This window comes from Gopherus flavomarginatus, chromosome 24, assembly GCF_025201925.1.
Source record: "Gopherus flavomarginatus isolate rGopFla2 chromosome 24, rGopFla2.mat.asm, whole genome shotgun sequence".
In the NCBI taxonomy this organism is placed as follows: Eukaryota; Metazoa; Chordata; order Testudines; family Testudinidae; genus Gopherus; species Gopherus flavomarginatus.
The window spans coordinates 15,901,387-15,923,530 of NC_066640.1; the positions used below are offsets into that span (position 1 = coordinate 15,901,387).

General features: G+C 44.9%; 1 protein-coding gene across 3 annotated transcripts in view; it reads right to left on the reverse strand.

Moving 5' to 3' along the window:
* INSR (insulin receptor) overlaps positions 1-22,144 on the reverse strand; it is a 121,934-nt gene that overhangs the window by 15,597 nt on the left and 84,193 nt on the right. For 2 of the 3 annotated variants that reach the window (XM_050934000.1, XM_050933998.1), the window contains exons 3-15: positions 20,885-21,200; positions 17,843-17,988; positions 17,259-17,403; positions 16,825-17,039; positions 14,533-14,659; positions 12,277-12,527; positions 11,209-11,376; positions 9,808-10,009; positions 6,493-6,528; positions 4,916-5,190; positions 4,501-4,643; positions 1,580-1,739; positions 678-777 (exon numbers count right to left, since the gene is read on the reverse strand). In XM_050934000.1, the coding sequence (XP_050789957.1) occupies positions 678-777; positions 1,580-1,739; positions 4,501-4,643; positions 4,916-5,190; positions 6,493-6,528; positions 9,808-10,009; positions 11,209-11,376; positions 12,277-12,527; positions 14,533-14,659; positions 16,825-17,039; positions 17,259-17,403; positions 17,843-17,988; positions 20,885-21,200 (2,284 nt within the window). The remainder of the gene's footprint in view (positions 1-677; positions 778-1,579; positions 1,740-4,500; positions 4,644-4,915; positions 5,191-6,492; positions 6,529-9,807; positions 10,010-11,208; positions 11,377-12,276; positions 12,528-14,532; positions 14,660-16,824; positions 17,040-17,258; positions 17,404-17,842; positions 17,989-20,884; positions 21,201-22,144) is intronic. The other variant, XM_050933999.1, reaches the window with a different exon arrangement.

Here is a 22,144-nt window from a genome sequence, read left to right on the forward strand (position 1 = left end):
AGTAGAAATAAGCTTGGGGGGGTGGTCTTTCACATGGACAGGTTGGATATTAGGAAACACTATTTCACTAGGAGGGTGGTGAAGCACTGGAATGGGCTACCTAGGGAGGTGGTGGAATCGCCATCCTTATAGGTTTTTAAGGCCCAGCTTGACAAGCCCTGGTTGGGATGATTTAGTTGGTGTTGGTCCTAGTTTGAGCATGTTGGACTAGATGACCTCCTGAGGTCTCCCCTCAGCCCTGATATTCTATGATTCTATGACATGGGCTCACGGGGTTGTTTCATTGTTGTGTAGACTTCTGGGCTCAGACTGGAGCCTGAGCTCTGGGACCCTCCCACCTCGCAGGATCCTAGACCCCGGGCTCCACCAAGCCGGTGGCCTCAGTCCCGCAAATCAGAGTCGGCTGGCATGGGCCAGCCGCAGCTGTCTAGTTGCCATGTAGACATGCCCTTAGGGTCTACATACAGCCATGTAATTAAAACAACTTCCAAAGCACAGGATAGACAACAGTTCCTGAACTTCAGATCTCCAAATGCAAGATGTTTCCTAGACAAGTCAATTCATTTAGCTGTTCTGCTAAAATCTGTTACCTCTTTTATAAAGCCGCAGAAAACTACTAGCATATCTCTTTGGTAAAACATTTTGTTGTTCTCCTGAGAGCTATACACGTCACCCACCTCTTTTTCACAAATACGTAGGCAGCTCCAATAATTCCAGCAATTATTATGCAAAAAATGATTGGGACAACAACAACAGCAATATTAGACTGAGGGTTCACTGAGAGAGAGAGAGAAAAAGAGAGAAGTGTTACGCGGGCTTCCAAGCAATTTAGTCTTTTCTTGACTGAGATCCCGCCAGGAACACCTGCACACCCATGAGTACAGGGTGAGATTCTGCCAAAGTGACAGGAGTCAGAGATGCTCAATGGCACTACAGAGTTGGGCCAACAGTGCACAAAGCAGGAATCTCTTACTATCCACATCTGCTGCGCTCCACCCAGAACGAGACTGGCAAGCCCCTCAGCACTTGGACGGCTGCAGACAATCCAGCTAGCTGGCTGATTCATGTAAAATGTGGGCAAATCAAAGTGCTGAGGAACATCCCTGATGGGAACTTTGACTAGAATCAGAGGTGGCTCCCAAATGATCTCCATCTCCACTGCCTTCTTGCGCTAGAAAACAAGTGCAGAGCAAAGCCATTTCCGACACAAAGTGGATGGGAGTGCTTTTCTTGGTATTCAACTCAATGCACACGGCAGCTCTTCAGTTTCAAAGAGCCCATTTCCAGAGGTTTCTAAGCTCACACATGGGAAGACAGTTTGTTTTGCCCTGAAGCCATTGGCAAGCAATGCATGGCCACCCAGGACTGTGACCTCAGTGTTAACAAATAAGTGAAGGAAACAGAGCAGCTTTTAAGAGACTGATTTTCAAGGTTCTCTAACGCGTTTGCCACTAGTAATCCCCATACTTTTCCCCATGCACTTTGATTCCAGTGCCCCCCTGCTCTGTGCTGTGCTCCCCCCTCCAGAAAACAGCCCGGATTTCTATTAAAACATTAAACTTTGAATAAGCAAACTCACAATAATCAGCCACGTAGAAATATGAGGGCTCTGTCCACGACCCATTTCCTGCCAGCGAGGTGGCTCGGATTCGGACGCTGTAGTTTCCAGGCTGTAGTCCACGTAATTTACAGCCCTGTTCATTAGCAAACTGCTTACGAGAAACGCAGTAGTGCGCCTCCTGCAGGAGGATGGAAAACGACAGCTTTACTTCACTGCCTCTTGACGAATGCAGCAGTCAGGAGGCTTGTAACCACCAACCTCCCTTCCACAACTTAATCTGCAAATCTTCTCCGTCCAGCCCCTGTTGAACTCTAATAGACAGAGGGCACAGCACAATAGCCTGATGTCTAGGGAGACTGAGATGATGCTGGAAATAGCAACTTGTGACCAAGAATTATGAGCTGTCAGATCTGGCCTGCCCTAAGGCTGTTACTCGAGAGCGCTTCTCTTCACCTGTGCCCAATGAAACAAGCACATGCACTTCTTTGACATGCAGCCCCTGTTGCAGTCATCCAGGCCCTTTGCACCTCAAGACATGGCTGTTCCTCAGAACTCCCCCAGACACCAGCGCTGGGGAAGATGAAGTGCAGCACCATAATCGGAGCTGGCTCCCTGCACGTTTCCAAGTGCGATTCCAGGTGGTGTGTTTAGAGTATAAATTCTAAAGCACTAAGTCACTCAGGACCTGATTTCATGGGGCCTGGCTCTGCCAATGGGATGTAAAGAGGGGGATGCTGCTAGCAAGGGTTATCCCCACATTCTGGAGTCTCCCCTCACCCCCAGCTCACTTCCAGAGCCCAGAATAGTTAAGTTTTCCAGCACCTGTACTTGGGTGGAGAGTCTGGGCCATGTAACAACTGAGAACAATTCTGGCATTTGGGGTGGATTTCAGAGTCTGCTAGAGCAGACATTGCTATGTATCTTAACATGCTAGCGGGCAGGCAGCCAGAGCACAGCATGGCAGCTTATCACCTGCATTGTTTATACATAATCAAATACAGTTACTGCAAGTCAGAACAGAAGAGCGCCATGAGTCCCCAGGGTCCTTTTGCCTTTGTCCAAGAGGATGTCTAGGAAGGGCTTTTATTTATATCACTAACATCTGGGTGCCTTTAAATGTATTTCAGCTAACATCATAATGATTTATGGCAGCTGGTGGGCAGTTTCCTATGAAAGCCACTGAGAATTCTAATACCTCGGTTAATTGTGATTTTCATTTGGTATCAAATCAACATTCAAAACACCAAAAGAAGATTTCTTAAACAAACAAAAGGGCAGGAGATCAAGAAAGGCCAAGACTTCAGCCTTCCTACCAGCTCATAACTTAGGCACACATTTAACAGCCAAAGTAGTTCAGTGACTAGCAGTAGTTTATTCCTAACACTATTTATTCATGAAATCATTCACCGATCTCAGCACGTACCCAGACCACTGCAGGGAGGGAAGGGCTGCACATCACCCTGAGAGTTGGATTTGAAAGGCAAAGAAAGAAAAGCCATAAAAACATGTTGCCCAAAGATAAAGAAAACACAACAAGAACGGCTTGGTTAGTCCAAAGGCTAACTCTGCAAGTGGAGTATTCTGCTGATCACCCAAGAAGGAAGCTCATACTAAGCACAGGGCTACAACAAGCAACCAAAGGAAGACAAGAGCTAAATCACAAGCTATTTCAAAGGAATTCCTCCCATGGATACCTTTTACAGGTTATTAGCATGAGGACTCTCCCCCTCACAGTTCCCCTGGACAGCAAAGAGACAAATAATTGTGTGTTGGAATGCTCCGATCTTCTCCATTATAACAGCATATCCTGGGTTTGCCTCTCATTGTTAAGTAGTATTAGATCATGTGGGATGCATGTCATTTGCTGTACTGGGCCTCAATTCTGCAGTTTGAGCTGGGCAGGCAAACCCTTCCATCCATGCATAGCCTCACTGGAACCCTGCCCAGGCATTGGGTTCTGCCCATGCAGTTCAGGCTGCAGGGTCAGGGTTGTCATTTATTATATCCTTGAACTGTAACTTCAATTGTTTCGCAATAAGCAGCTGAGATTTACATCTATAGCTTTCTGTGCACTAAAATCCCTACAGAAATCCCTGCACCAGGCTAATAAATGAGATTCATGCTGAGGACACCGATTTGTAGTGCTGTCCATCACCAAGGAACACACTCCCAGAGGGTAAGAGTGGGCACATTTCTATGCCAGAGTGGCTGGTAAGTTCATGCGAAAAAGAAACCAGACAAACTAGAACAACAGGGCAGGGTGGGCTGCCTTGCATTTCTGGAGCAACATCATGCAAAACAGAATTTCCACAGCTGGGTTTCCATGAACTCCTGCAGCCAGTCCTCCCTTGAAGTTACAGTGATACACCCTATGGGCAGACCTGTGCTCCATGTTACTCCTGCAGGAGGGGAGTGCATAGTTGCAGCCAGTCATTACCAAGACGACAGACAGTCCAGGGCACTTTCATCATCATGGCAAATTCCAAAGGGATGTGCTCCTTGAAGACCGAGCATCATGCACATCGCACTCTGGCTAGCTCTTTAAAGGGGGTGTGGCTATATTCAGTTTACGACCATCACTGGCAATTTGATTGTGTCACCAAAGTTTCTGGCACCCACACGATTGCCGGCTGTGTCACAGCATTCCTTCGTACACACACTTTGGAATTCATTGGTCTTCCATTCTAATATGTCCATACCAAGAAAGCTACTGAACCAGTGGTGATGGAGGCAGTTGGTGGGCCCTGCTTCAAACAGTCTCAGTTCTGATCTTGTCCTGACACTTGATATGGAGGAGATGAGTCCAGGCAATGTAGGAATATGCAAATTCAACTTCCCAGCTGCCACTACCAGCTATCTCCCCATGTTAGAGCCAGTGTGTAGAGTGCACACCTACTCACATACCATCTATGGACAGGCTTAATGAAAGAAGCTCTCACCTCTGGCTCCCCAAGACGCCCATAATTCACTTCATATAGCACAATTAGCCCATTCGGCTCCTTTGGCTCCTGCCACTTCAAATGAACAGCATTTTTTTCAACCAGCTCATGGGTAACTGGACCAACAATGTCATCGGCCTTTGCTAAAACCAAACAGATTTTTTACAAAGTTATGTTTAGAAAAAACTTCTCTTAAGTTCTAAAATATTTTACAAAATGCAAACCTGGCCCAGCCCAATATGTCAGCCTTTCCCACCTAACCAATGAACAGGGATATTTATTAGCAATAGGTACAGCCCAGTTCATCAGCATGAGCTTCCCAAGGCATTTTCTGAAATGCAGCTAACACATTGAGAAAACAGCCATTTAAAAATATTAGATTCCCCTGAAGCAAAGCTGAGTAAAGGCAACTCACCTTCTGGCATGGTTCTGGCACTAACATATGCTGCGACACCGCACCGGGATTCTTGGGCATCATGATTACAAGCATGGAGCTCAATCCGATACCCCGTAAAATGCCGCAGACCTGAGATAACCAAGGACTCCTTAGACTTAACTCTCTCAAAAGGTTTCTGTTCCTCTACATTTTCAGGTGCTATTGCAGAGGAAGTATTCAACGAAGATGGGATGGTGGGTACCACCACAGTGGCATTAGCCACACTGCCAAGATCTCTTCGTTTTCGTGATGGCCTGCAGAACAATACATTTAAGAAATTATTCACCATATTTAGCTCAAACATATTTATCTGGGAGTTAAGAGTTCATCTGAAAACTCAAATGCAAGTAGAATGCACTTGCAATGCAGCACAAACTAAAGAATTCAGAACTTTTTGTTTTAACAACCCTGTCTCAATGTCTTTGCAGAAATGTTTCTTTTTAGTGGTGCCTGCGCTCTTGATCTACTTTTGTTTCGTAACTGTACATACAAATAATAAAAGCTAAGGCCGAAGTACGCAATGACTCAAGCTCTCCCAATTCAGCACAGCTGAACATGACAGTGATGTTGCTAATTTCTGGGTTCTGCAGAGGTAGGATGCTGCCTTAACAAGACTTCAATTCTCAAGACTTCGCCCACATTTACTGTAGCTTTGGCCATATGGGATCATGTCCTAAGCCCTGAGTTTGAGCATACTGGATGCTGCACATAATCCAGGCATCCTAAACCTGCATTTAAAACTCATAGGACTGGTTTCATGGCTCACTGGAGTGTGTATCCACTACTCTGAGCCCTACAGTTTCTGTTTTGTACATGAAGAGAATTTTCACCCTTTCACATCAACATTTTAAAGAATAAAGTTAAACAAAGATCCTAGTACTGCCAGACTCACATCGCACACATTAGTAACATTCAATAGTGGTTAACTGAAGTTTTTCTTTCAAATTATTGTACATTAGTTAGCAGATTTACTTCAACTTCTTGCTGTTGTGACTCTCAAGTTGTCAGACATGAGTTTGGCAGTCGCCAGTACTGTAAGAGAGAGCTGCTAGTTAACTTCAAAACCAGAAAAGGGGACATTTTCGTTTCACTAGAATTCAGTACCAAGCACCAGCCTGATTTCCCTTTTTTTTCCTCCAAATGATGTTAAATCAAAACAGTTACACTCAGCATTTGAATCCTGTGATCACATTTGCAACTAGGAATTTCAGGCTGGGAACTCTGAGCGAATTGGGGGATCTAAGTTATGCCAGGATCAATGTTAGTTGCATGAAGGGAATCCATGTTCTCTGTTTCCCTCGAAGAAAGTTTTCCATCACTCTCTTACCAGACAGCTCAAAATCCAAATCACATGTTCAAAGGAACAATTGTGATCTTAAAGTGAGTCATCTGAAAGGAACCAGCACTATGAACATCTCCAGAGTTTACAAATGCAACAAGCCGTTGAAGCAAATCTTTGCTGCTGAATTGAACTTTCCACGGCCACCCTCAGAGCATCAAGCACATGATTGGCTAACTAAAATTGCAGCAGGTGATTGCATGGGTCTGGTTTTTACCTAGAGTCCTCAGTTCCATTCCCTGATGTTATTTTTCTGAAAAAACAAATGCAACCACTTTGAAAGCAGATGTAAAATGTCGTTGAATTAAACATTATGTTTCGCACAGTAATACAGACAAATTCCCTGGCAAGAGAAAACGCAACATCAAATGGTAGGCTCAACACAGCACATTCTCAGCTTTAGACTTCTATTCCTGTCATTACTAATTAACTCCAGACAAACCATTTTTAAGTTGTTGTTCTCCTAACTTGTGCGTTGCTCTGAACTGTGCCCTCTAACAATGAGGCGGAGTTCAAAGATGCAATACTAGGTCACAATAAAAACCAGATCCCCTCCCACTCAGCCCAAGGAATCTTTATGGGGAACTAGAATCTTGTTTACATGTCACAACGTAGCTCTTCCCCACTGTTTACAAAGTGTTGACTCAGCAGTTTCCCAAGTCCGAGATTATTTTTGTTTTTCACAAGTACAACAGTAAATCTCCCTGATGAGAGCTGGGCTATTCGGCACTCTCCTCTAACAGAGCTGTGAATGGAAAAATACAGAAAACTCTCAAAATGCTAGAGAATAAGAAAAGCTTCTGAAGCTGCAAACTCAAGGTCTTTTATTGTACTAGATCGGGGTAGTCAATAGGCGGACCACGGGACAAATCGGACCGCAAGATGCTTTTGAACAGACCCCAAAGTCTTTTTATTTACTTATTATTATTATTGTTTTTTTTTTAATTTTCTCTGGAGTCCGGATCTTGAATATATCTTGACCAATAAATTTGGATCTTGACAAAAAACAATTAAACTAACCCTTCCTAGATTTAAAGCTAAATCCTCTCTGCTCTCCTCACTGTCATTCCAGCCTCTCTTTTCAATACAATCCAACGTTATTCAGGTGGCTTCAGTGGTTAGCTATGTGAAATACCCAGGTCTGGTCTCCATTCCCAGATTTCCCTGTCCCCCAGAGAGGCTGGGTCTAGCAGCGCTGTGAGAGAGTGCCCAGTCCCAGAGGAGGAGAAACACCTGGGAACACCCACTAGGGATAGCCCTGGCTGAATCAGAAGCATTTAGTGGCTCAGTAGCAGCTATATAGTCCTTTCTCAGGGGTGAGCCTTCAGGAGGAGGGGGCATTTGAGCCTTGCTCTATTTTTTTCGACGCAATACTCCCCACCCCCATTCGAGCTCTCACAGTCCAATTGCTTTGGAAGCCTCCTCCTTATTGTTGCTCATCCCTGTGTGAAACTCTTTCCAGTACAAGAGCAAACAATGTGATAAAGAAGAAACAAAACGTCAGCTTGTGACCACCACTTTGTTCAGCTGCAAGAGGAAGTTACGAACCTCACAACTGGGGTGAAAAGTTCCCTACTGATGGCTAGGAAGAGGGCTATGGGAAGGCAGTGCCTTAAGAAATCCCTAGCCTATTCGATCAATGCAAAAGGAAGTTAGTCCACAAGTTCTACGCAAGTCCCACCCCACCCCCCATCAGCCTGCCTTGCACTTGGCCAGGGAGCAGTCCTTGTGACACTCCTTCCCAGCCCCAGTTCTGAGAGTGGGTCAGACACAAAAAAAGAGACAGAAGCAGTGGGATTCAGGCTGGCTGGGTGTGTCTGTGGCAGGGCACAGCTTCGGGCATAGACATTGCCTGGGAAACAGGTTTCCTGTAACAAACAGAGAAGGGGGAAGGAGGAGGAAAAAAGCTGAAAAGAAGCAAGGAGAGCCAACAGGAAGGCAATCAGTGGGGAGATGGGCCCCTCTTTACTACCTCTACCACCTTTTGCTTACAGCCCCACACAATTTCACAAGCCTCTTGCTAGTCTCCTACAAGGGCCTGGTCTTCCTTTTCATGACCAAGCAGGCTCTGCTCTCAAGTAGGGGTCTCTGCAATGCTGTTAGGGAGGAGGCCATTGTCAGTTAGCAGCAGCAGAAATGAGATATAGAAGTAAATACATATCCTATTCTGCTGCCAGACCCTGGATAAGTTGCCCTGGAGCAGACTAGCAGGCAAGAAACAGCAGCAAAACAACCTCTAATTCACTTTGCCACTCATCACAAAAGGCAACCTAGCAGGTAGACAACATGTCAGGAGGACTGTGTGTCTGCTGCTGGCTTATGACACTGAAGGGGCCCTGTATTAGTAAATTAATTAATGTAACAGGGCTGGAGGCTTCTTCCTTAGCAGGCTGACAAGGTGGTGTCTTGGTTATTGGTTTCTTCTTAGAATACATACCCCAGAAACTGGCCTGAGAAGCATCCTGGGCTGGCTGCACAATAAAATTAAAAATCACATTATAAGAACCGTTTGCCTAGATCAAGAGGATATTGCCTATGTGATAATGGCTTGTATCCTCTCTGCCTGCTGAGTACACAGAGTCCTGGGCAATCCCACTGCAGCTCTACATTTCACACTGAAACCTGCTCATCTCCACAGCACAAGCACCAAGAAAATAGAAAGGAAAGGGATTTTGCAGATGCTTCCATGTGCCAATCGCAGGCATCACTCACTCAGGCTCAGAGGGAGGTATGCTGTTTAGTACTGCACTTTTTAAAAAAAGCGTTCATTGTCATAGCTTGGCCTTTGTCAGGCAGCTGCAAATAAATATTTTCTGGTTAAGTGCAACCAGCAGAGAACAGATTTCATGCCTGAAACTCATTATGATAGTTGAGAGAGAAAATTACTACCAACCCCAACTTGATTCCCATAGTGCATTCTCTGTAACTCATATGAAGTGCGAACACATTCAACGTCACTTAATGTGACACAATGTGTGCCATTCAAAACAGGCCATTTACCACCCACAGCAGTTACATTCCTCATGGTATTGGAGGTATTTCCCATGCTAAGTACAGGGAAGACCGCAAATACCGCAGTAAAAGACAAGGTTGTGGCATGGTAAAACTTTCCTTTTTCTTCTTTTATTTTTAAGTGGCTATTGCGCAAAAGCTGCAGAAAAGTTTCAGGCAGAAGAAATGGTCATTTCTGGCATCACACAAGTTTAAATAAGCTTCCAGGTTTTTAATAATTCACTGAGATTTCTCAGTTTATGAGGTCAGGCTGAGGAGAATGCCAAGATCATGCAGCAAACTGGGGTTTCCCAAAACCAAGGTAAAATCAGTTGTTTGAGTTCTAGTTTCACCAGTCTCAGACACATATCCATCCAGATTTTGCTCTAGACATCCCTGTAGATATCTTTGTCTGACACAGTACCCTGGAGAGACTGGCAACATGACCAAACCCTCTCTTTAGTCTTCGGTTTGACTTTGTCAATCTATATTTCCCCATCCTAAGCCAACTAAACGTAGCAGCAGTGGCAGAGTTTGTTACCTGGGGACAAACACCACATTGTGGAGATAGTTCTCAAACATTTTGCGGAAGGCAGACTCTTCCTGCTCCTTCTGTATTTGAGAGTCAGTTTTTGGACAGGAACAACACTCTCCACTGATGTCCTCATTTTCACTTTGATTATATTTATGAGGGTCTTCAGATTCAAAAGGGGGAGACCAAGTCCTCGAAGGCAATTTTAGTCCTATGGAGAAAAGAATTCTTAGATCACACACACACCACCTTGCAAAAGTCATTAGCTGATTGGTACAGCAGTTTAAGTCACATAGATTAAAAAAATCAGAACTATTTCCAGATTATTCCTTGAAGGTCACTGAGCTGATATTCCTTTTGGTGTGTCTCTTCCCCACACGGAGCCTTGAAATCCAGATGCAGCATCCTGGCTGGCAACTTTTCACATATATACCAGCAGCAGTGAACCATCCTGCCATGGATGTGCCAGTTAAATGAATTTCTGAACACTAAATCAGCTCAGCTTAGCCATGTTGGGCCAGCATACAACATATCTGATGCCCTCCTCAGCCCTGAAAGGGGTGTACGTATTGGCAGATCAGAGGTTACAAGTAGGATCCTAGGTGAGGTAGAGTTCACCACTTCAGTGGATGTTTATGACACACGCAGCAAGGCAGCAGGGCATTATTCACTGGTGACATGCTTAAGGGCTGCCTACATTGGCTTTCAAACACGGCACACTCTTGGCTGTAGCCAAAAGGATCTTCAAACATGACTTTGTCAGCTGGGGTGGGTGAAGCATATAACCTGTAACTAGGGACTGCTGGATTCATGAAACATTCAGATAGCCAGTTTTCTCACATCTTGGGTCTAGAAGTCTCTAGTCTGCAGATGTGAAACAGCCTTTGGCTCCAATCTGTGCTTGAAGTGTCATGACACTTGGAAAGACACCAATAAATCTCTTTAGCCCCAAGACAGATCTAGAAGCCACGGAGAGGGTTACATTTCAGATTAATCTGACCACAGGTCTCCAGAAGCCCAACAATATTTTCATCTCACTCTTATTCGCTTTGATAAAACTAGTTACCCAGATTAAGAGAAGCAAGAGCAGAAGGCAGATCCCAGAAGGCTTAAAGCATCTGATTTTACTGCATTCAAACCAACCAACCAACCAGCCAGCCATTCCTCACAATCTCTGATAGCGGACCTGGCAATAGCGACCAGGTCAATGCAAAAGACAGTGGGAGAACACAGCCTTAAAGCTCTGGCTACATCACTGTGTGCTCCAAAAGCATCATCCACTAACACACCACGATCCTGTGTCCCACCCACCTCCCACATGACAGAGAAAGAAACCCCACAGCTAGTATGAGACTAAAAGAGCTCAGAAGCTTGAATGTTAAACCCAGGACGGACAAAAAGGGCACCTACCCTTCAGGCAGTAGTCGAGTTCAAAAAGCTCACTGTCCTCCAGCTGCTGCTGCCAGAACACCAAGTAGTGTGTGATGTTCCCGTTTGGCTCAGAGGGCGGCTTCCACTTCAGAATGATCTGGGACGAAGAGTTGGAAACCGATATTGGATCTAATGGGACTGAGGGAACTGAAAGGAGAAAGACACAGCAGTCACTCAGATCACTGTACCAAAAGAGACCAAGAATACGAGGCAAGAACTGTTGTGACACTTTGGGATTCAACCCAGAACAGGGAGGGATTGTGTCACTGCCTGCCCTGCAACTCTGGGCGCCATTTGTGCTATGCTGCCCTGGCTCACAGCCCCGACAACAAAAGCCAGCCTACAACCAAGCAGGTCACGCCGTGGCTTCCACCACCCAGTTACTTTCTGCATAATGCTCCCAACATCCTCAGAGCCCTGAATTTCCCCCAAACCGTCTGTCCTGTGATCATCTACAGGGGTCCCAGAATTGAGAGTTACTGTGTTACCCCTCTCAGCCAGCCCCACCTTAGAGACGAGAGGATCAGAGCCACCCTGCCCTCCCCACAGGACTCCTGGCTGTGCTAGTACCAGTCTCACCTATTGTCTGGTACAGGCTATTGACTTTTTTCACTAAACTGGAGCCCTCTCACTGCCCCCTGAATGAAGCATACACAAACTGACCCAGGTCCTGATCTCATTGTTGATCATCATCACCACTACCACCACAATAAGGGATGGGAAAAAAACCCCTCTTACTCTGGGTCTCCAACATTACTTGGTTTGTCCTGATTCAACAGTTTGCTTTACCAGACAAACAGAAATGAAGGGAGAAATGTCCTGCACAGAAAAAAATTCAGGCTTCCCTCATCCCAGATTCAGTGGTACCTGATGACACTGCAGCAGGGTTACACCAGCGTGTGAACAGGCTCATGCACAAAGAATGAATAAGGAGCCTGCATGCATTATATTTGGGCACACGGCGCCAGTGGAGAGACCAAGAACCATTCAGGAAAGGAGTTTGGTGGGCATGTTTTTCCTTGCCATATGCAAGGGGACAGTACTCACCAGTAGCATTGGTCTGGACATAGATAATTTCGCTCTTTGCACCATATGTCCTTCGTTCGTCCGAGAAGGTGACCAGTGTCTTAACGAACACAGCGTACTGAGTCCATGGCTTCAACCCCCGCAGAAGCCACCCTGGCTGGGCCTGAGCTTTCGGCTCATTTGACCGTGGAGGAGGGTCAACGTCAACCACTGTCCAACTATTTGATCCACAGGCATCTTGTCCATCAAACTCTGTTACATTCTGGTATGGACTTTTTCAAGGGAAAGAGAAGGACAACGGTCTCACGTTAATAGAATCCAAACTGCAGGTTTTTAGGGAATAATCACAACAAATATGAAACATCAAAGACCATGATAATCCTTTATCTCAGGATTGCCAAGAGCTTTACAAACAGAGCATCACAACATCTGGGCTGGGGGAGGGTATCATCAGTTGGAGGAACTGAGGCACAGAGAGATGAAGGGAGTCACTCTGTCCAGGAAGTCTGCTGGGAACCCTGTAATCTTGACATCCAGCTGTCTGATGATGATTTGTGGCACCATTAGTCACTGCTCCACAGACAAAGGATTTACCAAGCCAGAGCAAATCACTGGTCTGCAGAACACTATTCTCACTACAGCAGCCACCAAGGAAGTTGCAGATAAAGGAAAATGCAATAAGCTCAAATGAACCCACCGAGCCTATGGTACAACGGCCCAGCAGTGAGTGGGGTTGGATAGGGGGAATGGGAATTATTTCTTCCAAATGGCCTTGAAGCGGGAGGCAGCCAGAACCCAAAGCTTCTCCACAAACAAAAATGGAGGAATTCTACTCTTGCTTCAACATTTGGAGACCGGCCTTTGCCCTTCTGTTCATATAGCCTGTCCCAAATGACGCCCTACTCAATCTGCCGCCCTGCTAAAGGAAAGCCAGCGATTTACAGCTGGTTTAGGAGAATGGAATGAAATGGCAATCAGACAAAGGTGGCTGTAACTTGATCTGTTATAAGGAAGCTCAGAACAGCTGCTTGAGTCGCCCCATCGGGAAAGAACAGTTCTCACCAGGATTGAAACAAGTTCTTGTCACCAGCTGCATTGCCCACACCTGAGAAAACAACACAGCAGCACTCAAGGAGCCCAAAGATGCTCAGGAATCCCAGAGACTTCTTACATCTGGGCTGGTTTGTTTTTTAAAAACTGAATTCAGGGGTATGGGCTCTACAATCATTCCAGACATGACAGACTGATATTCCTCCAGCCACAGTAGAATCTAATCCCAAGGAGAGAGCAGGAGACGGGCCATGGCAGAGGTAGTCCCTACAGAATATCTGGCACATAGGGAAGGAAATATTCATCGTCTGGGACTTCAGCAGGAAGTCACCCTCCTTGGGAAGCACAGAGTCATATTGGCCAGTCCTGCTTTCTTATCAGCTAAACTGAAGCTGTCAAATTTTACTGTTGAAATAATTTTTTTTAATTAAGTCTTACAGAGCTCTCCCCTGCTCACCAGGATACAGGGAAATGCTCCTTTCCAGAATTCAGTCATCTCCAGTCAAAGGGTCCAGGAATACCATTCCTTTAAATGCATTTTAGCTCCCAAAGCAAGCTACAGTTCATGAGCTGTGCAAGAGCTCCCTCCCATGGGACAGCTTAGAGCTCTGAGTTCACGGAAGGGGAGCAGTTGCCTGGGAAGGGATTTTGTGAAATCTTTACTTTACCGCTGGTGTCATCAATTCACTTAGCTTTCTGCCTGTTGACAAGGGCTTTGATTTGAGCCCACGGACCAATGAATGCCTCCCACATCTCACAGAAATTCTGGGTGTCTGGGATGAGCTATAATTCAGGCCAATTGCAGTCAGCCTCAGCAGAGCCAGTCTGATATCCTTGATTTTTTAAAAATGGCTCTAGTCTGAAAGGGAACAGAAATACCCTACTCCTCAGTGCAAATGGAGAGGTGACAAAATCTACAGCTTCTGTAATAAGTGCTGATTTTAATGAGCTTCAGTTATGATTTTTGAGTATTTTTGCTCTACCCGACACACCTAACGAAGGGATCATAATTAGTACCTGTGCAGCAGAAAAGTGACACTGGAAATTTACATGAAATGGTCAGACGTTTACAAGAATTAAACAGTGGTAACAGTGATTGGTCTGAAATCTGCTCGTTGAGGTCAGAAATAGTTTGTGGAAGTATTTTGAGCTACTAGGGGACTGCATGGCTTGGGGTCATCTGAGTTGACATCTCCCCAGAGTTGTTATACAGACTTCTCTACTTACGCTTCCTTGTAAAAAAGCATAAATCCTAGGAGATCACGGAAGTCAGGTGGCCAGTACGGTTCCCACTTTAGTAGGATCTTATCATGAGAAGTTTTGATAGACGAAAACTTCAGCAATTCATTTTCACCTGAAGCAAAAGACAAAGGATATTGCTTTTTACTTTATTTTAAAACTGAAGCGGTTTCTTTTAAGTTTCTGTTTTGCATAAACACATTTTAGAACCAAAGCTCTGGGAAATGCTTAGAGCTGGGAAGAACTGTATATTTTAGATTACAGTTGTAAAAATGGTAGGACTGTGAACAATCCAATGGACTTATTGATTAGTTTGCTCAACATATCCAGTTTACAGGTTCTCTGTTCAGTGAGATGTCTGTTGTCAGATCTACCTACTAGTATTCGCTTACACAGTGCAGATAACTTGGGTCAGAAACAAATGACACTTGTAAAAATTCTTATAAAAGAAACTGTACTTACATGAGCTGGTGTTGAGAATAAAAAGCATTAAAGCAAGAACCGGGGAAAGGACTTTTTGCTTAACATTGCATCAGTGATACAGCATATGCTTGCCATGGTGACACACCTAGCTACTATTGTGGAGACAAAAATGAGCCAGGCTGAGCAGCAGAAAAATGGAGGAAAAAGCAAAGCTGAACAGACTTTAACAAGCCAAATCTAGTGAAGAATCAGATGTTTACAAGAGCACTGTCTACAGAATGGAGACCCAAGAGAAGCCATAGTCAATTATTTAAAGTGATAAAGAAATAAAAGTTGCCTCAACCTTAGGCAGACAGAAATCTAAAGCCTAAATGGGTTAAAATTCATGCTAGTCTGCAGAGACAAGACCAATGAAATGATTTGTGAGGCTGCTCCAGCTTCTGCCCCCACTGTGATGAAATGCCCAGTCCTGCCAGAGAAGAGCAGGGTCCCATTGCAGAGAAGAACATGAACAACAGAAGCCACTGCAAGGCAAGAAGGCTTACAGTCTATTATTTCGAAAGGACCCAGGCAGGATAAACTGTGAAGCACTGATTGGATTTGCCATTAGCTGCACAAGGGAGGAAGGCTGCACAAGGGAGGAAGGCTGGTGTTTAGTCAAGAAAAAACAATGGATTTTTATTTTTATTTTTTTATAAAGAGGATGCTGTCAATTTGAAAACTAGACTTGAATCAAACAAAAAGCCAAACACATCATGCCTGCCCCAAACTCCCCATTGTTGAAGAGGAGCAAGCCACAGCTGAGCCCACCAGAGGTAGCACTGGGAGGGAGGAGGGCTGCTTTAAAGACAAACTGGACAGCCTGCCTGGCAGCTTTGCATCAAGAGTCACACACAACCACACAAGAGCATGGTTTGGGCCCCAGATCCAGTCTCCCACTCCCTGGGCCAGCAGAGGCAATGCCCTCTGGCTCTGGAAAAAGCCCATTGCTGCTCTTTGGCTGGAGAGGGGATAGGAATCCTGCAGAGGCAGCACCCTCAGATCCAGTTCACTCTGCCTCACCTAAGGCTGCAGTGGGTCTGAAAGGCTTGACTGGCATCCGTTGTGCCCTGATCAACCTTGGGAAAGCTTGGACGGCATCTTTGGCTGGGAACAGGGTGAGATGCTGGCTCTGAGCACTCAAGCTAAGGCCTGGGAATGCTGCTAGAGGCAAAGCTGCCCCCTCTGTATTCCTTAGCTCTGTTGACATGGGACCTTCCTTATTATTACTTGAAAGGAAATGCCAGCCTTTAAAAATAAGTCACATTTCTGCTTGAAAATTTTCTCCAACGGTTGTCACAGCAACAGCTCCAGACGAACCGAGCAGAAATACTCTCTCCTTTTCCGTTTATTTTGCAGCCTACAGTTCATTGTCACCACTTCCCATCGCACAGAGAAAGGAGATAATTAAACGTGCACAGCAGCAGGGCCCAGATGCCCCACTCAGGATTGAGGCTGTGCAAAGACACAAGGCTGGCCAGGCCCTGCCTGAAGAGCTCCCAGTCAAAGGGTGGGAGGGGGAAGGGCACCACAAAATGTTTTTGGGAAAAACTGTATAACCACATAAGCTGGCAGGGGGCCTCCAGGGCAGAGATCAGACCTGAAACTACTTTTAACTCGTGGCAAGTTGAGGGTGTCCCTTCAGCTAGCTTACAGAGTAACTGATATGCCTGGGCTTTACGCAGAGAGCACCAGGACAGTCCCTGCCCTGAGAAGTTCACAAGACAGACAAAGAGGTTAGCATTCACAAGACAGACAAAGAGGTTAGCAAAGGGGTGCATACAGCACAGATCTCTTCACATTAAGAAGCTTCCTTACAAGAGGCTTGGTCGCCATTTGTCTTCAGGGCTATGTCATTCCTCTCCTGACGTCCCTTAGTCCCAGAGATCTCCTCCATTTTGTGGATTTCTGATAAGCACAGTTTGGGGTTATAATGAAAGAAGAGCTTTCCCCTTGCTATGCTGAGGTTGTGTTTGCTCCAGTCCCAGAGCTGGCGCAGGTTCTGATTGTCGAGGGCATAGAAGGAATAATTCCTGTGAGAAGAGAGAGAATGGATGAGGATGGGTTTTCTCATGCACTAATCCAGACATAACATGAAAGTTCCCCACACAGAACCCGTAAGGACAGGCTGCAACTATGGGCAGACAGCAATTAAACACATGTTTAAAAATAATTTACTAACATTCTCCTGATGATTTACATTGGTCCCCAATATGTAATAACAGACTGAAGCATCTTATATAAAAACTCACCCAGCTTCTAATGTCTCCCCTTTAATCAGATGTAGCTTACGAAAAAAAGAGAGAGAAACCAAGGCATAGGAGCGGCGAATTTTTAGGTAACCTGAGATTTCTTCAATCAAGCCAAGATTCGCTTCAAGCTCAGCTGCTATGTTATCTGGGGAGAGGGAAACAATAGGTTTAGGCTCTCTGATACCATGGTGATGAGCACTGTACTGATCCCATATTTCTCTGTATAAATGGATACTGTTCTAAGAGATCTGCTCTGGGAATTATTCTGGAGCAGTTCCATGGCCTGTGTTATACAAGAGGGGCAGTCTAGATGATCACAGTGATCCCTTCAACCTACGAAACTTAACTTACGTTTCAATAACTAACTACATAGAGGGATTAATTCCTGAATCACTGTGGGGCTGAAGCATGCTTTCTGCACACAAATTCTCTGCATTCAAAGCTTTAAAAGCCCTGCAGAGATCTTAGGCTCAATAGACATTGCTTCATTGTCTTTTTGGACATTCAGTTCTCTCTCCCCACTGTCATGCTTTTCCACATTCTGAGAGTTCTCCCTGATGCAGCTCATAAGATGCAGAGCTTACTTCCTCCACGGATGTTTATGACTAAACTTCCATTAATGATGGTGCAGCCACGAAGCTCCTGTGCAGATGTCACTGAATCAATTATCTTCTCTTTGCTGTAGTCACAAATCTTCGGACAGGGCCCTGCACATGGAGAACAGTGCAGGCTGAAAAACAAGAGAGTGCAGAAAATATATGAGAGATGTTTTTGCATAGCATAAACTGGGGCTTCTCCATCAGAATTCATACATGCAGGGTAACCAATTGAAAACGCAACAGTATTTTGACAATATGCTGAGTGACTCACTTGCATCACACATAATATCTGGCTCTAAACAGCCTCACATAACACTTGAATATTCCTAAAAATCACTTTTTTCTTCGTTGAAGTCCCAGCACTGGAATACAAGATATTGTGACAGAGGACAATTTCTCCTCACCAGTCTGTGAATCAAAACCAGAATGAGAGATCTGATAAAGAAAGAACCATCTGATGGTATAAGCAGCTTTGATTTAATTCAACAATGAATCACAGGACTGGAAGGGACCTTGAGAGGTCATCTAATCTAGTCCCCTGCACTCATCTCAGGATTAAGTATTATCTAGAGCAGTGGTTCTCAAAGCCGGTCTGTCGCTTATTCAGGGAAAGCCCCTGGCAGGCTGGGCCAGTTTGTTTATCTGCCGCGCCCGCAGGTTCGGCCGACTGCAGCTCCCACTGGCCGCGGTTTGTCGCTCTAGGCCAATGGGGGCTGTGGGAAGGGCAGCCAGCACATCCCTCGGCCTGTGCCACTTCCCGCGGCCTCCATTGACCTGGAGTGGCGAACCACAGCCAGTGGGAGCTGCAATCAGCCAAACCTGCAGACACGGCAGGTAAACAAACTGACCTGGCCCGCCAGGGACTTTCCATGAACAAGCGGCAGATCGGCTTTGAGAATGACTGGTCTAAACATCTTTGATTTTAATTCAACAATGAATCATAGGACTGGAAGGGACCTTGAGAGGTCATCTAATCCAGTCCCCAGCACTTATCTCAGGATTAAGTATTATCTAGAGAATCCCTGACAAGAGTTTGTCTAACCTACTCTTAAAAATCTCCAATGATGGAGATTCCATTACCTCCATCAATTTATTCCAGTGCTTAGCCACCCGGATAGTTCGGAAGATGAAATTCCTATGGTGACAAAGGAAAGAAGACAGCTACTTCTCTTCTCACCTAGGCATGTCTGCATGCTGTGCTCCAATTCAAATGGTATTTATTGGGAAAAAAAAAATTGTAAAGATCTTCCAGAACCAACAGCTCTCTGTTCCTTCTTGCTAATATGCCAGATCCTGAACTTTTTAAGCCCATGGCTTTTCAAAGTCATTCACATGAAGAGGAAAATGATTCTTTGTGAGGACAAGACTGTAGCTCCTGCTCTTAGGGTTAATTAATGCTATTTGTAAGAAAGCCAGGCCCATCCTTCATCTTAAAGTAGTTAACCAAACAGATAATTCATGAACAGGACGCAGGACCTTTCCTAGGATTTCTCTATCAATAGCTGGAAGGCAGTACACAGAACTGTATTTAAAAATGGTAAACGGATTTATATTGATGTGTTTTGGACACAGTATACTTTTTTTAAAATGGCAATAAAAAGACAAGCTGTTCTTGCAGTTATGACACCAGCACCGACTTTCAGTATAATTCAGAGGAAGACTGTCATCTCCTCTAGGAAAAACACCAGGACATTGTGAGCAAGTCCCAGTGATAGAAGGACTGGTGTGAGCAGGGACGGCAAGAGGAGGACCTTGCTGTTACACACAAGCAATGCGGAGCCCACTTTTGGGGCTCTTGGTTCATATGTTTGAAATACAAAACAGGAAATAGACTAAAAAAATCCAGCCATAGCATAAATTCCCTGATTTGTTAATCAAAGAGCAAATGTTCATGAACACAAAACTACAGATATTCAAAGGAAATCTGACTCATCACAGTATGTAATTTTATTGTGGGAGAAACAAGGTTTTCTGCAATCAACAGCATATAACTATGTACACTATTTTATTCTTTTGTCCTTAAAGCCCTGAGAATTGTCAGAAAGACTGTATTCCAGGGGTCGGCAACCTTTCGGAAGTGGTGGGCCGAGTCTTCAGTTATTCACTCTAATTTAAGGTTTCACATGCCAGTAATACATTTTAACATTTTTAGAAGGTCTCTTTCTATGAGTGTACAATATATAACTAAACTATTGTTGTATGTAAAGTAAATAAGGTTTTAAAAATGTTTAAGAAGCTTCATTTAAAATTAAATTAAAATGCAGAGCCCCCTGGACCGGTGGCCAGGACCCGAGCAGTGTGAGTGCCACTGAAAATCAGCTTGCGTGCCGCCTTCGGCATGCGTGCCATAGGTTGCCTACCCCTGCTGTGTCCTCTCTTCTGCACATGCAATACTTGTTTGTTACATTTTCCCTTAACCATAGTATGATGGTTTTGCCTACAATGCCATATGGCCCATTCACAATGGCTATTAGCATATGTCTATAACAGCTGGAGATGGGCAATTAAATGGGGAGGCTTTAAGTTATTACAGAGAATTCTTTCCCAGGTGCCTGGGGGGTTGGTCTCAGGGTCTAACTGACTGCCATATTTGGGGTTGGGAAAGAATTTTGCCCCAGATCAAATTGGCAGAGACCCAAGGATTTTTTGCCTTCCTTTACATCATGGGGCACAGGCCAGTTGCTGGTCTGAAGTACAGCAAATGGTGGATTCTCTGTAATTTGAAGTCTTTATATCAACATTTGAGAATGTCAGTAACTCAGCCGGAGGTTACGGGCCTATTACCGGAGTGGGTGGGTGAGGTTCTGTGACCTGCAATGTACTGCATGAGGTCAGACTAGCTGATCATGATGGTCCCTTCTGGCATTAAAGTCTATGAGTCAATAAGACGCAACACTGGAGTTGTTTCTCAATCTAGGAATAGAATACAAAACTCTATGATACAGCAAGTGTGTGTCTCTAAATAAGTATGATATACAACTGATAACACAAGCAGCAACACCGGGCAACAACATGGACATCACTTACTTGCTGGAGTTCATGATGTATCCCGATGGGCACTCATGAACACACTCATTGTTGTGAATAACATGGCACCCGGATTCCCTGGCATTTTTACACTTGTTGTGCAGCTCCTGGCAGAAGCTGAAGGTCACGCAACGCCACCCCTCGAAGCGGTAGTACTTGGCTGGGCAGGTCTCCACACACTTGCCATCAAGGTAAAAGTTACGGCAAGCCACACACTTCTCAGGATTGTTGGGCTCCGAGCAGTTGCCCAGGCATTCGCTGTGACAGCACTGACCATCAGAGGTGCAGCCTTGTGACTTACAATCAGGTGGACAAACTGCAAAGACAAAAATGAAAAACATCTGAGCACTTGTTGAGAGCCTGCTGATATAAGGCCCCAAAGTCCCTTTGCTGCACAGCCTCATCCCCCCAGCTTTGCAACTTCAGGCTTGTCTACGTGGTGGGGTAACGTACACTACACGCATGAGATTTCTAAAGCACATTAATTGGAACATGTAAACTCTTCTCTGTGCACTAGTAGCTCCCGAGAGTGTCAAGCTATGTTAAAGCACAGTAGGGAAGTTCTAGTGAACATTGCAGGGTCTGCACATACCAGTTAGTGCACAACGTGTTTGTTTGCTTTAGAAATCACACGCCTGTAGTGCACGTTGCTCCTCAGTGAAGACAAGCTCTTAGTTTCCATAGCAACACCTGCTCAGTTGCTGAACTGGATGTCTGATTACCTCCACTTGCCAGTTCCAAATACCAGGCTTTCACCCATGCTGCTACATGGAGGTGGCATCTTCTACCTCTGGACATCCACTCTGACAACTCATTGGTCCAATTTAAATATAGGTTCAAAGCAGATTTTTCTAGTTCTTAATCTCAGTTTTATTTTTCTAGAACGTGTTCTATGTACAGCACGTTGGGGCTCAAAAGAAGTGCTTTTCTGACTTTGCAATATCAAATCCCAGGTGGCAATGGATAATGAATGATAAAAAGCCTCATACAACAAGATCTTTCAGACCTTGGGATAACCAATTAGACTGATCAGATTCCAGTTCCTTAGTCCACTAAACTAAATAGAGCTCCTCACAACTCACTCAAAAGGAAGCTCCTAATGATGATGCAGCACAGAATTTATTTGCAATGAGCCTTTAATTTAATCCTTGGCATTAGCTGGATATTCTCAATGGTCTCTTAGCTTTATACTAACCTGTCATGATCTTTGTTGGGGAAGAAGAAGAGGGGAAACTGACAGGCCTGAGGTCCTAGAAGAAG